Raw genomic sequence first — 13,413 nt, 5'->3', positions numbered from 1 at the left:
TGCATCTTGTTCATTTCTATAACCTCTCAAAATTTAAAAAAATTTCATATACATTTACTCTGAAGAAACTAACTAAACTTCACTGTATCTACGAGATTATTACAGGGAAACATAAAAGTAAGGAGTAATTCACACGAAAGTCGATACATACATATGGGGCATTCTGAGTCACTTCAGCTGGTCATCTGCCTGACCCTCACGGATTGAGTTGAAAATTTTTTTATATGTTGTTTTTGGCTTTTTATGCAGCCTGAATTTTTTCGGAAATTTTATGACGTATTTTAGCCGGTAAAGTAGAGTGTTTTAATGTTAATTCTCTTCTTTCATAAAAAAAAGCCTCAATTTAAATTCATGAAATTTTTTCCATAAAATAAGATACTCAATTCACGTATATTCAATTAAAAATTAGAGTGGGCCGAGACGTTTATATTTTTTTTTAATTCAAAATATTTTGAAAATTAAATTTAAATAAAAAATAAAAAAAATTTAAAATATATCTTGGTAAAATTTCATTTTCGGCATATTTTAAAACTTAAAAGTGGAAAATTTCACGAACTTTTCGTTAAAAATTGAAATTTTCCACTTTTAAGTTTTAAAATATGCCGAAAATGAAATTTTACCAAGATATATTTTAATTTTGTTTTATTTTTTTGTATTTAGAAAATTTAATTTTTTTTTTTTTTTTTAAAATATTTTGAAAAAAAAAAAATTGAAAAAAAAAAAAAAGCATAAAAACATCTCGGACCACTCTCATTTTTAATCGATCACACGTGGATTGAGTACCTTATTTTATGGAAAAAATTTCATGAATTTAAATTGGGGCTTTTTTTATGAAAGAAGAGAATTAACATTAAAACACTCTACTTTACCGGCTAAAACACGTCACAAAATTTTCAAAAAAATTCCGGCTGCATAAAAAGTCAAAAACAATGTATAAAAAAATGTTCAACTCAATCCGAGAGGGTCAGGCAGATGACCAGCTGAAGTGACTCAGAATGCCCCATATACACATATAAGCATAAATCGATTTTCTTTCTAGTATCGACTTATATCGATATACATACATGAACATAGCAATTGCATTCAATTTTTATTCAAATAAATTTTTGAATTTGGAATATTTCAACAATATTACACTCCCGCGTACAGCAAGCTCCCTGCCCTATTTATAATTTATCAGAAACGTAATAAATTTCTAATCTCCCGATCATCCGATATAGATATCATAAATTTTGAGCTTAAACGATAAACTGGTATGAGAAAACACGTTATTGAATGATGGTGGGATGGAAAATATTTATTTCATATTAATATCATAAAACTAAAATTATAACTTAACCAATAACCATTGCAATGAAAAATTCTTCGCCCACTAGTCGTTAATATGAGACAATAAAGTTCATTGGACTTAATTAAGACTGATTGAAAGACGTCTACTGAACACAATTTGTTCAAAAGCTCTGTGATCAAACGCTTTGTGTCGCTGACGACAGAGTGGTCTCCAAGACGCATTCAAACACTGTAAAAAAAAAATAATTAGTTTTACTATAAAAAAAGAATTATTTTTACTATTTTTTCTGGTACTCGGGGACGTTTTCGAAAAAATAATAACATGTACTATGCACATAGTAAAATTTTTTATCCTAGTATAGTTTACAATGTTTCAATCGGAGAAGATACGATGTATCTTGTTAAGAAGTACTATGTTGCATAGTCAATTCTAGCGATCGTTGAATCTACTATGTTGCATGGTGAGATTTACGATGTTCAATAGTACATTTCATTATATTCTATTTGTATTTTTGATAAAAAAAAACAGAATTATTTGTTCATTTAAAAAATAACTTTAAATTATTTATAATAATTATTATTATGCTTATACATGTTTCTCAACTTGGCTATTTCTTGACCTAACTCGGGATTCGAACCCGGGTTTCTGGATTTGTACTCCGATCGTTTACCCAAATTGCCATTCAGGTATAAAACAGTAGAAGAATCGAAAATGTCTATATATATTTATTCCCTTTTATTCCCTTCTTCTTTCATGCTAACATAGTGAAACTAACTACAGACCTAATAACTTTTACCATTTTGTATATAGTAACAACTACGAATCGCATAGCACATTTTAAAGGTTCCCATAGTACGGTTCATTTTTCCAAATGTACCCTCACGGTCATGGTTAATTTAAACACACAACATAGTAAAAAGTAACAAGTTATGGTTGTTCGTATCATTGGTATAGTGAAGACTATCTATTGAACAAGTAAAGTCTACTAAAACCATAATAAAAACCGGTTTTACCTCAGCAGAGTAGTTTTTACTATGTTACTATCGTAAAATTTAAAATGCACATCGTAATTATAAAAAATAATATGTTGAACCATATTTCCGAAAACGTCCCTCAGTACTATAGTAACATAGTAAAACTAATTATTTTTTTTTTACAGTGAAACTTACATGTAGGCAAGTAGAGTGTATGATAAACACTTTGAATTATTTTCCGATCTATATTTTTACTATTATTATTTCATATTTTATTATTATTTTTTTTTTGTTATTTATTTATTTAAATAAAGAAAATATAAAAATTGTAGACAAAAGACAATAGTTGTTTTCATTCATAGTAATGTACAAATTACTTGGAGGTATTGATAAAGATAATAAAAAAAAAAATTAGAGGGATAAGTCATAAGAAAGCTCGTCAGTTATTAGTATAGATTGAGTAAAACTACGAGACATATCCAAATATTAATAAATCATCATTGAAGCTCAAATGACTCCTTTAGAAAAAATTATAATGAATAGAAACACAAGTCAAACACATACAATTCAACAGTTCTGTGTAGGAGAAAACAACTCGGCCGAGTAATGGAGAAGCCTGGCAAAATGCTTCGGTCAAGCCCTGGGAAGTAACACAAAATTAAGCTTACCTATATCAGTACTTGGCCAAACGTTGGCTGCCAATACTCGGCCACGTTAGTCAAGCAAACAATTAGAAACGAAAAAAAAAAAAATTAACTGATTTTATTAATTTTTAACATGATCATTAATTATTTTATCACATTTAATGATTTATGAGCCCGAGATAAAAAAATTAAGTATTAGGGAAGTATTTTTAATGTTTTCTCGTGTTCGAATTACCTCCGGCGATATTTTCGAGTATTTGTGAATATTTTTTGAACTTCTATCGGTATTTCGAAAAGTATAGATAAGGAGCTCGAAGATTGATTCTAAAACATGATTGTCCCTGAATAGTATTTTGAATACTCAAGTGTTTTGAAAGTGTTTGAAAAGTATTCTGATACTCCAATATTTGGACTTAAAAAAATTGAAAATATTTTAACTGATGAATAAATATTACCGCTTAGAATAATTTTTATTTGTTTATATACTTTGATTAATTATTATTAATTATATTGTATTATTTATAATTTTTTTTTTTTTCTATATATAAAATGAAAGACACAAGTTAATATAAATTTTGAAATTGAAAAATAATTTTCATACTACATAACCGAAAATCACGTAATTATAGATAAACTATCACCAACAAAGGTAAATAATTTAGCTTTTTACTTAAATTTTGGTTTCTTTATTCGATCTCGCGATCGTCGTGAACCTTTTCGGTCAATTATGCAAATTGCATTCACCTTTGTGTCTCTTGTCGTACTTGTTGGAATATACCTTTTGTCACATCGATTATTATTTACAAGAACTTCGATGTATTCATATTTTTTCTTTTCTTTCTTTCAGGCAGCAACATGTAGCGGATTCTTTGAGGTACAAATACTTTCAATAACAAATAATCGTGGAACCTTAATTGATGGACGCTGTTGTGGTGGAGGTACTGATCTTGGTAGTCATGTCAATTCACCACCATGCTTACAATCATGTACAACAGCATTTTGGCTGTGTCTCAAAGAATATCAATCCAATGTAACTGCCATCGGTTCATGTAGCTTTGGCAATGTATCTAGTCATGCACTTGGACAGAATACGTTTACTCTAACTCAGCCAGTAAAGCTGCAGCTTCATTTTACCTTCAGATGGACGGTAAGCTCAATGACAATAAAAAAAATTTGTGTACTGGTTTTTATTTGAAGTGCATAATAACGAAAGCTTAAGTAATTCTTCGTCAATTAGCAAGTCATGGCGTGCCCGTGGACGAGAAAACAACATCACTGAGCAATGTACTAAGCTAGGCAAAATTATGCTAAAGATTGGCAACTTATCTTAGTCCATGCTTGGGTTGTAGCGTAGGGAGCAACACAAATCTAAAGTATCGCTAATTATTGATATATCATGCTTTATAAAAACAGAAATTTTCGTCCGTCACGTAGATGCGCTCGTAGCTCAGTAAGAAAGTCGTTAGGTTCAAAATATCGGGGTTTGCGTCAGTCGAGAGTTCGAATTCCCTTATAGTTTAGGATAAAAAAAAAACATTGTTCACAATGTAAAGTTGCAATGTACTTCTGTTAATTAACATAAGTAATGTTAAATAAACAATTTTTTTTTATTTAAATCAGTAGTAATTTACTTCTTGAAATGAATCTAAAATTGACTTGATATAAATCTTTTTATTCTCAATTTAAGACACAACTTGATTTTTTCCAAGAACTCTTGTGCTAAAATTTAGAACTGTTGTTCTTGAAGTGAGAATGAAAAGATTTTTTTTAAGAAATATGCGTCTAAATTCATGACCTTTTTAGCATTCATTTTAAGAAGTTTTTGAAGTGAAACTTCTTTTTAGAGGGTAGGTGGAAAAAAAATTCGTCACGAAAATCAGAGACGGAAGTAGTGTAACGGAAACTGAAACACAAGAAACTGTAATGGGAACTGAAACGGTAGCATAGGTAACGCAACATGAAACACAGTATACATATAGCATTGGTAACGCAATATAAAACACAGTATCCATATAGCATAGGTAACGCAACATGAAACACAGTATACATGGTATACATATAGCATTGGTAACGCAATATGAAACACAGTATAGGGATCTGACCTATGGGCGGGGTTTGGTCGCTCACGCACACATTTATTGTGTAAAAGCTTATCTGTGAGGCAATATGGCGCATTCCAGACCATTTTACTATAGTATGCTATCGTCAACAAACTATACCATATAAAATTTTTCAATGGTCTGGAAATAGTTCACTGTGCGCCACCAGATGCCATGGCTAATAGGTCAGATCCCTATAGTATCGTTTGAGAGTTAGAAAAAAGAAATAGCCATGCGCATAACTGAAAAAAAAATATATATATCGCTTTATCGTATTGGTGTCATACACTGAGAAAAAAAACTTCTAAAATACAGAACTTTTGTTCTTGCAAAAAAAGTTCTTGGATTATAGAAAAATTTTCTTGTATTAAATAAAAAACTTCTTAATTCGAGAACGAAAAATTTCTTGAATTATAACAAATACGTCTTGAGTTATAAAAAAAAATTATTAAATAATAACAAAAATTTCTTGAATCATGGCAAAATGTTCTAATTTTTAGAAGTAAGGTTCTTGGATTATAACCAAGAAAAATGATTATATTTTAATTAGAAATGATTATATTTTTTGATCACATTATGTGATTTATTTCTTGATCACATTAATAGAATAATCACATAATGTGATCAAAAAAATATTAAAGTGTTTTTAAATTGAAATGTGATCAATAAATAAATCACACAATGTGATCAAAAATATAAATGTGATTTTAAATTAAAAATGATTATTTTGTTATGATTAGTGTGAGTGCTGTGTGTGTGAATTCGCAATAATTTTCGACGCTCGATTCTGATTGGTCAACTTAAAAGGTTAATAACTCAGGCACAAAGCGTCGTAGACCCAAACTGTAAAAACATTTACTATTTAAAATTTTACGTACAATCTCGTAGTATACCTACTGTTCGCGACTTACGCTTCATCCTGTAGATATACATAATACTATAATAAATAGGTTTATAAGTACATATATAAAAAAATAACAATAAAAAATAGTATATTAATCTCCTTTTGGAATCGTTTAATATGAACGCAAAACTTTGTAAAATGACGGAAAAATTGTCTCTATTATCACAAACCTCTGATGAATCTAAAATGGATAATGATCCCAACAAATTGTATGTTGATAAAAATAATGAAAACAAAAATGATAATATTAATACTTATTCTTCAACACTTGATTCAAATTGTAATTCAAAAATATTATTAACATAATAGGTATTCTTGAAAAAACAAAAACCGATCTAACTCTATTACTCGTCAAGGCTTAAGTTTCCTATCCTGATTCAACTGATCAAAAACCCCAAAAAAATCCTGCGACGAAATCAAGACCATTAAGTACTGAACGTGTACGACAATATCGTGATAGACAACGTTAAAAAAAATTACAGGAAAACCCTTATGCTCTATTAGCTTCAACATCTTCCTCTGTTTCAAGCACTCAACGTTTACGGCAAATCGGCAACACCGTGCTAGACAACGTGAAAAAAAATTACAGGAAAATTCCAATGCCAGCACCCCTTCCCGAATGGAAATTGAATCCGGCTTGGCTGGATCCTGATCCGAATCAGATCCGGAATGGCTGAGGTAATCCGGATCCACCTTTCCTTACTCTTTCCTGATCCGAATCGGATCTGGATTGCCGGACTTGAATCGAAATGTGACTTTTTTTTCAAAGTCAACTTCCGGGTTCAGTCAAGTTTGGCTAAGGTATGCCGGATCCGGCTTTCTTGACTTTTTTTGGATCAGAATCGGATCTAGGTGAACGGGCTTGAATCGGATCCGGCTTTTTTTACTCTGTCTTGATCTGAATCGGATCCGGGATGCCGGACTTTATTTTTTTTTTTAAAGTTATCTCCGGGTTCAGTCAGGTTTGGCTAAGGTAAGCCGGATCCAGTTTCTTTTACTTTTTCCTGATCCGAATTGGATCCGGTATTGCTAAGGTAAACTGGATTTAGTTATCCTTACTCTATCCTGATCCAAATCGGATCCGGAATGCCCGACTTTAATTGAAGTTTGATTTTTTTTCAAAATTAACCTCCGGGTTCGGTAAGGCTTAAATGGCTTTTGATTTTATCAATTCCATGTACGCCACCGTGGTCGATAGGATAGTGTCGCTGATTTTAAACGGACAAGCCTCGAGATCGATCCTCGAAAGTTTCAGAATTTTAGTTTATTTTAGGTTGAATTTTCTAAGATATAAAAATTGTTAATAATGATTGTTAAAAAAAATAATTGAAAAAAGCACATATTTTTTTTTTTTTAAATCAAAATTCAGATCCGATTTAAGTATAAATTCGGATCGATTTAAGTATAAATTCGGATCCAATTTAAGTATAAATTCGGATCTGATTTAAGTATAAATTCGGATCCGGTTTAAGTATGAATTCGGATCTATGCTGGATATGAATTTTGCAATCCGATTTTGCTAAAGGGTCCTTATTACAACAGGATTCGAATCGGAACTGGTAAACCGGGTCCGAATCAGACCTTATATCAGGTAAACCTGATCCGAATCGGACCAAAATTTCCAGTCGAGATAACACCTACCATTTTATCAAGTACTAAACGTTCACAGCGATATCTTTCTAGACAACGATAATTTATAACAAAAAAATTTATAATAAATAGTTAATAAAATGAACAATAATATGAATACCGACCGTAATATAAATTGTCAAAAAAAAAACAGAAAAATCAATAAAAGAAACTTATAGAGTCATAACCGCAATCACTCTGAAAGAAGTTTCACTTCTCTCGCGCGTACTCGCAACACGCATAATTTTTTTTTTTGTCACTACAAGAATAATTTTTATTTTTTCAAAACCAATTTAGTTCTATTTCTCATCTAAATCTGCCATATTTCAAGAATTTTTTTGTCTTTTAACAAGAAGTTTTCCATTCATAACAATAATTTTTTTTCTTCTTTCAAATTTAAAAATTTTCTTGAACAAAAGTTCTATATGATTGGTATTTATATTTCGAATATTATTATTATAAATTTTATCATTAATATCGTCGCATTAATGGAAGAAGAGCCTAAGTGCCATTTTTGGGAATTTTTTTTTTATTAAAAAAAAGGGTGTAAGTGCAAATTTATAAATTTTCGGGTTTTTCATCTAATTTTAAGGCTCAAGAAAAAAAAAGAGGAAGGGTGTAACAACTTTTGATTGAGGATAAAGGGCGTATGTTCAGGGACTTACGCCTCTTTTCCCATTATAAAAATTATTTTTAATAAAAGATGAAGATTTGTAATTATTTTTATGTTTTTCTTATCAATAATAAATTATTTATAATTATCAGTAAACAATTAATAATTTGAAAATCCTCCCATTAAATAAATTTTAAATAAAATTGGAAATACAGCCTTCATCTTTTATCAAAAATTATTTTGATAACGGAAAAAAGGCGTAAATCCTTGGACATACGCTTTTTATCCTTTATCAAAGGTTGTTATGCCCTTCATCCTTTAATGCGACGATATAATTGATACCATTGATATTACTATTAATATTATATTGATATTATTATTAATCATAATATTATTAGAATTATTATTTATAATAATGTTATTCATATATAACCATAGTATAAATAAAATAACAATTATTTCAAAAATATTATCGATAATAATAATATTAATAATAATGTTGACAATTACATTCATATGCGGCATTCTGAGTCACTTCAGCTGGTCATCTGCCTGACCCTCACGGATTGAGTTGAAAATTTTTTTATATGTTGTTTTTGGCTTTTTATGCAGCCTGAATTTTTTCGAAAATTTTGTGACGTATTTTAGCTGGTAAAGTAGAGTGTTTTAATGTTGATTCTCTTCTTTCATAAAAAAAGCCCCAATTTAAATACATGAAATTTATTCCATAAAATAAGGTACTCAATCCACGTAGAGGCCAATATGTTTATATGCTTTTTCATTTTTTTCAATTAAAACATATCTTGGTAAAATTTGTTTTTCGGCGTATTTTAGAACTAAAAAGTGAAAAATTTCAACTTTTAACGAAATGTTTGTGAAATTTTCCACTTTTTAGTTTTAAAATATGCTGAAAATAGAATCTTACCACGATATGTTTTAATTTTGTTTTATTTTTTTGTATTTAAAAATTTAATTTTTTTTTTTTTTTTCAAAATATTTTAAAAAAAAAAAATTAAAAAAAAAAAAAAAAAAGCATATAAACGTCTCGGCCCACTCTAATTTTTAATTGAATATACGTGAATTGAGTATCTTATTTTATGGAAAAAATTTCACGAATTTAAATTGGGGCTTTTTTTATGAAAGAAGAGAATTAACATTAAAACACTCTACTTTACCGGCTAAAACACGTCACAAAATTTTCAAAAAAATTCCGGCTGCATAAAAAGTCAAAAACAATGTATAAAAAAATGTTCAACTCAATCCGAGAGGGTCAGGCAGATGACCAGCTGAAGTGACTCAGAATGCCCCATATATAAATATTGATAATTATTAGAATTTATATTTAATATTATTAATATAGATATTATTATTAATATCAATACTATTGTGAATAATTGATAATATTATCGAAATTATTGTTGTTATAATTATCATTATTTATATATATTTATAGTATGAATAATAATAATCACAATAATTTTATAAAGCTGACGCTCCGAGATGTACGCTATATGTAGTACATGTTGTATGCTTGCCAGCTTCCTTAATCTCTCTATGTAATTCGCCCCTCTTTATCCGCTTGTGACCGAGCGTGTGACCGAGCGTAGAGCGTATAACAGAGAGTGACGCTAGCGGGGCCTCGAATTTTGTCGCTACCCTCCGTAAAGAAGTTTCACTTCAATATTGACAATAACATTCGTATATAAATATTGATAATTATATATTCTTTTTTCATATTTGAAATATTACTATTATAGATATTATTATTAATATCAATACTATTGTGAATAATTGATAATATTATCGAAATTATTGTTGTTATAATTATCATCATTTATATATATTTATAGTATGAATAATAATAATAATATTAATTACGATATAATATTGATGATTCTATCAATAATAAAATTTTTAATATGATCAATACTCAGTTATACTGCTTAATAATATTCAGATAAAAAAAAAAAAGTTTCAAGTCGCACACGCATACACACAAACCAGCTGACGCTCCGAGTTTGTACGCTATCATACGCTATATGTAGTACATGTTGTATGCTTGCCAGCTTCCCTACTCTCTCTATGTAATTCTCCCCTCTTTATTCGCTTGTGTGACAGAGCGTGTACGGAGCGTGTGACTTTCAGCGTGACGCTAGCGGGGCCTCGAATTTTGTACCCTGCGTAAAGAAGTTTCACTTCAAAAAAATCGACTGACGGCATGCAAGGGGAGGATAAGATAGGTTCGAATGTACCAAATTAAATGAGACTTTTATAAAAATTATATAAACATTCTGTGAAAAATTTCCGAAATTTTCATATAATTTTTATACAAACTTTTGAAAATTTTTGATACAAATTTTATATTGTCATTATAGGTTTAATAATACACGTTAATTACTATGAAAACTAAAACTTTGGTTAAATAACAACGTAAGAATCTAATTAATTAATCTAACTAAAACGCGAAATGGTCCGGTCAGTAAATGCTCCGATTTCAAACTTGAAAGTAAAAAATAAAAAAAGTATAACTATACGTCACATATTAATATTTCCAGTGAATAGTATTATACTCGAAGTGCTATTCATGTGGGTAGTTATGGTGTCAGTCTGAGTGTAGTCAAGGTGCAGTAGCATGTAGTGAAGGTGTAGTCACGTGTAGTTATGTAGTATTTGTACGTTTGACTGCAACTTTCGTCGTTATTTCACGTTGTCATTCGTAGTTTTATTAAGTATAGTGCAGTATACTTCGTAATGATATGTAGTCATTGGTAGTTACACCAAAGAAAATGATAAGGTCTAAGGCACATGCAAAACAAGGCATTCAATGAAGGGAGAACGGCCCCCATTGAAGGAAATTATAAACTTCTTTTTTAGTGTTCCGTAGGACACTTATGTTTTCACTTTTCGTGTGACTTTTTGTTATTTCGCGATAAAAATAAAAGTTATGAATCGAATTGGCTTCTATGAAGCCCATTAGGTTCTATTTTTTTTCCCAAAAGCAATTATCGTATTTATTTTCAATTTTTGGCCCTTATCAGTTGTGATAGTGCCATTTTTCTACAGGGTCCAATTTCAAATATTGACGGATCGGATCCGGCAATGATTCAATCGACGACGCTTCATGTGTAGACTCTCCGATATTTTTTTGAAGTTTTTTGGTCGTTTATTTTTTTTTTTATTAAACAAAATGTAGTGTCAGAATTTGTTTTTGCAAGATATTTTTCGAACCGCCGAACCGAATTAGTTGATGTTAAATAAAATTTATGTTTTTTTTTTTTCCCAAAAGCAATCATCATATTTATTTTCAATTTTCAGCCCTTGTCAGTTGTGATAGCGCCATTTTTCTACAGGGCCCAATTTCAAAAATTGACGGATCGGATCCGGCAATTATTCAATCGACGACGCTTCATCTGTAGACTCTCCGATATTTTTTTGAAATTTTTTGGTCGTTTATTTTTTTTTTTATTAAACAAAATGTAGTGTCAGAATTTGTTTTTGCAAGATATTTTTTGAACCACCGAACCGAATTAGTTGATGTTAAATAATATTTATGTTTTTTTTTTTCCCAAAAGCAATCATCATATTTATTTTCAATTTTTGGGCCTTATCAGATGTGATAGTGCCATTTTTCGACAGGGCCCAATTTCAAATATTGACGGATCGGATCCGGCAATGATTCAATCGACGACGCTTCATCTGTAGACTCTACGATAGTTTTTTGAAGTTTTTTGGTCGTTTATTTTTTTTTTTATTAAACAAAATGTAGTGTCAGAATTTGTTTTTGCAAGATATTTTTTGAACCGCCGAACCGAATTAGTTGATGTTAAATGAAATTTATGTTTTTTTTTTTTCCCAAAAGCAATTATCATATTTATTTTGAATTTTTGGGCCTTATTAGATTTAATATCCGCATTTTTCGATAGGGCCCAATTCCAAATATTGACGGATCGATTCCGGCAATGTTTCAATCGACGACGCTTCATCTGTAGACTTTACGATATTTTTTTGAAATTTTTCGGTCGTTTATTTTTTTTTTATTACACAAAATGTAGTGTCAGAATTTGTTTTTGCAAGATATTTTTTGAACCGCCGAACCGAATTAGTTGATGTTAAATGAAATTTATGTTTTTTTTTTTCCCAAAAGCAATTATCATATTTATTTTCAATTTTTGGGCCTTAATAGATTTAATATTTCCATTTTTCGATAGGGCTCAATTTCAAATATTGACAGATCGATTCCGGCAATGTTTCATTCGATGACGCTTCATCTGTAGACTTTACGTTATTTTTTTGAAATTTTTCGGTCGTTTATTTTTTTTTTTTATTAAACAACAGAAATAAACAACTCTAGAAAATAAAACAAAACTAAAAAAATAGTCATTTATTTTACAACAAAATGAAAAAACAAACAACAAAAAAAAAAATAAAAAATCCTACGGAACACTTAGGGTGCACCTTGGGGGACTTGACTATATTTTTTTTTTTTATTGTGTTTCTAGATAGTTAAAATTATGATGAATCTATTAAAACAAATTTCTACGTTTCTTACAGACTTAGTTTAAGAGTTATAATGTTTATAAAAAAAAAAATTTAACATGGGCTCTTATGGAGTAATGAAAAAATGACCCTCCAAAACAGTAGTTATTGCAAAAAAAAGTATAGACCGGAATTATTTTGTATAGTGTTTTTTTGTGAATATAAGTAAATGAAATCATTTAGAACAGATTGACAGTTTTAGTTTTGTCAGTTACTATCTTATTGTTTATGAAAAATAGCAATGAAAAAAAAAAAAAACGCTAATTTTATCATTTTTTTTTTCTTGTCAACAAAAATATGGCAACTACGCATTGGATTCGTGTTATAAATTTGATGGTATATTATCGACTGCGTCTCTGAAACGCGTGTTTACTTAGATCAAGCGTTGCCAAATCTCTCTTGTTGTGTAGGTGTAAATTTTTTTTTAATTGTGTGGGTAAAAAAAATCAAAAGTTTTCACGTCAGTGACTGCCTGAGTAGAAACTTGTTCAGGATAGCCTGAACACTGATCCAGGCCTGATCAGGATATCGTAAGGCTATCCCTATTCAAGTAACTCTATCACATCCTGATCAAGCCTGGATCAGGCACCTACATCTTTTCCTTAATAGGGATAGCCTGATCCAGTCCGGATCAGGACTTGATCAAGATAAAAGTATTAAATTTATTTAATTTTTAAATAATTTCATCTTGATCAAGTCCTGATCCGGACTGGATCAGGCTAT

The 13,413-nt window shown here is 29.8% G+C and overlaps 1 protein-coding gene across 6 annotated transcripts in view; it reads left to right on the top strand.

Moving 5' to 3' along the window:
* LOC122855049 (protein jagged-1b) overlaps nt 1-13,413 on the top strand; it is a 97,066-nt gene that overhangs the window by 37,087 nt on the left and 46,566 nt on the right. For all 6 annotated transcript variants that reach the window (XM_044156174.1, XM_044156173.1, XM_044156172.1 and 3 more), the window contains one exon: nt 3,757-4,056. In XM_044156174.1, the coding sequence (XP_044012109.1) occupies nt 3,757-4,056 (300 nt within the window). The remainder of the gene's footprint in view (nt 1-3,756; nt 4,057-13,413) is intronic.

This window comes from Aphidius gifuensis, linkage group LG4 (assembly GCF_014905175.1).
Source record: "Aphidius gifuensis isolate YNYX2018 linkage group LG4, ASM1490517v1, whole genome shotgun sequence".
NCBI lineage: Eukaryota > Metazoa > Arthropoda > Insecta > Hymenoptera > Braconidae > Aphidius > Aphidius gifuensis.
Note: the sequence above shows the minus strand (reverse complement) of the source record. Positions and strands in the feature narration are given on the sequence as shown.